Consider the following 4,257-nt stretch of genomic DNA (forward strand, 5'->3'; position numbering starts at 1 on the left):
TTACCTCAGTTTCTCAAAAGAGGCCATCAGTGCTATGTCCTTATTAGGGTCTCTCTCAGCTCGCTTCCCCTTCAGTGTCTCAATCCGGGGGAACTTTGCACTGGTCTTGTGGCGGTACAGCTTTTTGTGTGCGGGTCCGGGGTTAATGAAGCTGGGTTTATCAAACATGTTACAGCCCAAAGCTAGCTGAGGGAACAAGGGATGAGAGGCATTGAATTTGGCCTGGTTCTTGCCTCCCTTCACCCCGGCCTTCCTGTCCCTCCCAGCCCCCGCTAGCGCGCCTCCTTTTTTCTTCAGATCGGCCTCGGTGCCCGCCAAGATTTTGAGGGTCTTTAGGTTGAGGCTGTTGGCCTCGGGGGGCATGCAGGCCTCGGACATAGGGTCCCACAGAGGCTCTATTGAGGCCATCATGAACCTTTGGACCTCTGCCATGCCGGAGACTATGTTGGACAGAATGTTGGAGGGTTCTTCAAACTCTCTCTGGTCGTCTCCGACCAGACTGTTACTCTCTGACCAGGCCGTGCCAGACCAGTCCCCAGTGCAGCTGCTGTCAGTCAGACCTGCCCCGCAACCACCCACCTGGTTCTTCGCCGCCTTTCCCTCCAACATGGCCTTTATCTTTTTGGTGGAACGAGAGTTCTGTTTGGGAGCCTTGACCTTGTCTGTCTTGCCTGCCCTGGGGGCTCGGGGTTTCTTTGGGCCCTGCCCTGCAGCCGTCTGCTTGTAACTCCCTTTTCTCTTTGATTTTGTGCTTTTCGCTCCATTGAGCGCTTCATCAAAGTCCGCGTCGCCCAGCTCTTTTTTATCCGGGTCTAAGCCGGCCTCACTGTTGAAGTTGTGCAGCGGAAACTGCCCTTCCTCCACCGCGTACACACCCACGCCGTGCTCATGTTGTTGCATGACATCACAGTTCCACTTCACCTCCCTGCCAGCGTCCAGGGGGATGTCGCTCACCTCCTGGTAGTCGCCGGCTTTCCCCGCCATCTTCATCTCGCGGCCGACCACCTGAGGGGACAGGTTGGGGGTCTCGGGGGGCGAAAGCTCGGACAGGGACGAGTGCCTGAACTTATCCGGGGTGAAGTTGGAGATATCCAGCAGGTCTGAGGACTCTCGAAGAGGGGTGAGGGCGTCCACACTCTGCTGAATCAACACTTTGGGACTGCAGTGAGCTAAGAAGCTGTCTCTGCCTTCCTCCTCGACCTCGTGCTCGCACGACTTGAGGCTGAGGGAGCTGTAATTGCTGGATGCGGCTGACAGAGAGCCCACTGAGTCGTAGCTGATGAGCCTGCCATTGTCTGTGCACAGCGAACCTCTCTGGTACTGCACCTGGCCATCCACACAGGCAGACTGACATGCCTGCAGCTCTGCCCCGGCCTGCAGGCCGGCGTCAGCCAGGTAGTTCTTCTCGTAAAGTAGCCTGTCGGCTTCGGAGCTCAGCTGGGTGTAGCCGGACACCGGCAGGCTGTCGTTCATGGACAATTCGGCGGGGAAGTTGCTGGGTAAGATGGGGGTCTCGGGGGTCTCGGGCCCAAAGCTCTGGCCGTGGCCGGGGCAGAGCTGCGGGTGCCACATGGGCGGGAAGCTGGGGCAGTTCTGAGGAGACTGCTGCAGCTCAGACTCCGAGGGAGGGGAGAGAACGCAGCTCTGTGCGAGCTGCAGCGAGGAGAACTGCTTCTCCTCCAGAGACAGGCCCAGGGGATACTGCTGCCTGGAGGACTGCTGGGGGAAAAAGGGGAGCGCTGCTCCACCGGAGGAGTCTGTGGCATCCAACAGGGTCTGCAGGTAGCCCCCGGGGATGACAGGGACCCCCGCCTCCACCTCCCCGGAGGAGGGAGCTTTGTCGGGGGAGCAGGTAGAGGGAGCAAAGGGGAACTTCTCCTCAGACGCGTGTGCTGCAGGGGGGCCGTCAGAGAACAGACGGTTGACGTCTGCCTCTCCTAAGCCGACGGCGGGGCCGTCGATATGCGCCGCAGAGGCACAGACATCCATTTCATTTGTCACACTCCTCCCCTCCTCTCCCTCTGTCTCTTTTATTGTCTTGCTCTTCAGTCGTGCTTCGCTTTTGAATTTCCTTATCCTGATAATTTTGTTTCCTCCCATTCTCCTCCCGTCTCTCTCCATCCTCTCCTGGGAGCGGCTCTTGGCTCTAGCTCTGTGCATGATGGAGTTTGAGTCTAATGACACTGGGAGGCCGGTGGCCGCTGTTATTTCTGCTCCTGCGCTGGAGGGGATGGCCTCCTCTTTAGTGACAACTCCCTGGCCCCGATCAGAGAGAGAGGAGCCCAGCGCCAGGGCCGACCGCGCCACAGCATGAATTCTCTGAACCTTAAGTCTGTTTGCGATCTTGTATTTCCTTTTGGGATGGCTTGAGTTAAAGGGACGATGGTGCCGTCCGTTTAGATGAATGCCGCGCTGCCGTTTATCTCTGGCAGCCAGCTTAAGCTGCTCCTCTCTCTCTCTTTGCCTCTCATGCCAGAAATCCTTCAGAGGAGCCAGCGTCTCATATTTGTTCACTACATCTGCGTTTAAGCTCACAGACACCTCGGCAGGGTCCAGCCTCCCCAGTTTTACGGACATGTGTCTTTCTCCTTTGAAGCGGTTGATGATGATGTACTTAATGACCACGGGTGGCTCCTTGCGGCAGGATTTCCGGCGTTTTTTGGGGCACCAGTCGACGTCCTCCTCCTCTTTCTGGCCAGAGGGGGCTTTCTCTTTTTTCTCTGCATTCCTCTCGCCCTCGATGGAGTCAACATCGTATAGGTAGTCATCGCTGTATCGGACTTTCCTCTTGGAACGCAAGCCATAGTTAAGAGGGTTGGAAGGGCTGAGGAACCTCCTGGAGTGACCCTTCTTCAGCTTGCCCTCCTGCAGCGTGTCTGAGGAGGAGCCGGTGCAGGAGCTGTCGTCGCTGTACTCCCCCGACTCCTCTGTGGAGTTGAAGTCCATCAGGTAGTTGATCTTGGCCGTGGACATGGGGGAGGAGCCTTGGGAGCCGTCCATGGGGCTTCCGTCGCTGCAGTCTCCTGCCTTCCCCTCCGGCTCCGCCCCAAGGTTGAGCTCATCTGTTTTGGGCTGGACGTCCTCAGTGCCCCTCCGCAGCACTGCGCCCCCCTCCTCTTTCTTGGCACAGTTGGCCAGGACGCTGGGGAAGAAGTTGAACTGGGTTTCTTCCTGGAGAACGTTGGTCTTCTCCCTCATGTTGTCCTGGAACGACTCGTAGCGAATCTTCAGCGAGCAGACGTCACTGCTCAGAGTGGAATCGTCGTCCTCGTCATCGAACAGGTTGTCAACGTCCTCCTCAGAGAAGAGGTTGACCGACAGATCGTTCTTGGAACACAGGTCTAGCAGCTCCATCTTGCTCTCGCTGATGAAGGACTCAAAGTAGCCCCAGTCCTGGCCGGCGTTTGCCAGCAGAACCTCCTCCCCGCTCACCTTGTCCAGCAGCAGCCCCTCATACAAGTTCTTAGCCGTGGCGTCGTCCTCCGGGTCGTCGCAGTCCTCCGACGATTTGTCCCCATCGCCTCTCTTCCCGTCTCCGGGGGCTTTGGGCAGGGGGAAGCTGAGCAGCTGGTCAGAGATCAGCTGGTCTCCGAAGTGACTCACCGCCTCCCCGGCGTGGCTCAGGCACTGGATGCTGATGTTGCTGATGTCGGAGAAGTCCTCCCGGCCCACGTCCTCTATCCTCACGCTCAGCCCCGAGTCCGGGTCGGGGTTGGCGGTGGCGTCGAGGACTGGGTCGTGGATGGAGCCGGGGTCTGTGGCATCGCGGGTCTCGATGAAGCAGCCGAGGCAGGTGCGACTCGGCTGAAGGAGACACTCTTCCGTCAGGACGGACACGGTTTCCGGTTCCATGATGCTGGACGGCAGAGGGAGGCCGATGGGCAGCGGGAGAGAGTTCTTGGGGTCGTCGTCTCCGGACGGGTCCCAGGGGCCGACGGCTGAGGTGGGCGGAGGAGTGCTGTGAAGGTCGGGGGCTATGGATGGAGCCTCATGGGTGGGAGGACAGGGGGCCACGGCCAGGCCCAGGGTGGGGTCAGCGCTGAGGGCCAGGGGGAGGGTGGGTGCTGTAGGTAACGTCTCTGCAGTGGGAGGAGGCGAGGTTTGGGGAAGAGCAGCATCAATGAGTCCACGCAGCCTCAGATCCACAGTCTGATCACATAGTCCTGGAAGGTTGAAAAGAAAAAGTGGGTGTCAGTTCTTGAATTCAAGTGTTGCTGTTTTGGTGTCGCAATGTTTGCATGACACCGTCTATACGAG

General features: G+C 58.6%; 1 protein-coding gene across 1 annotated transcript; it reads right to left on the bottom strand.

Moving 5' to 3' along the window:
* Positions 1 to 3,894, bottom strand: nexmifb (neurite extension and migration factor b; the record flags this gene model as incomplete). Its single annotated transcript, XM_080417004.1, has 1 exon — positions 1 to 3,894. Exon 1 carries the CDS (start codon positions 3,850 to 3,852, stop codon positions 1 to 3), a length of 3,852 nt encoding a protein of 1,283 aa, XP_080273130.1. The 5' UTR covers positions 3,853 to 3,894.
* Positions 3,895 to 4,257: the final 363 nt, after the last annotated feature.

This window comes from Gymnoscopelus braueri, assembly GCF_963280865.1.
Source record: "Gymnoscopelus braueri genome assembly, chromosome: 20".
In the NCBI taxonomy this organism is placed as follows: domain Eukaryota; kingdom Metazoa; phylum Chordata; class Actinopteri; order Myctophiformes; family Myctophidae; genus Gymnoscopelus; species Gymnoscopelus braueri.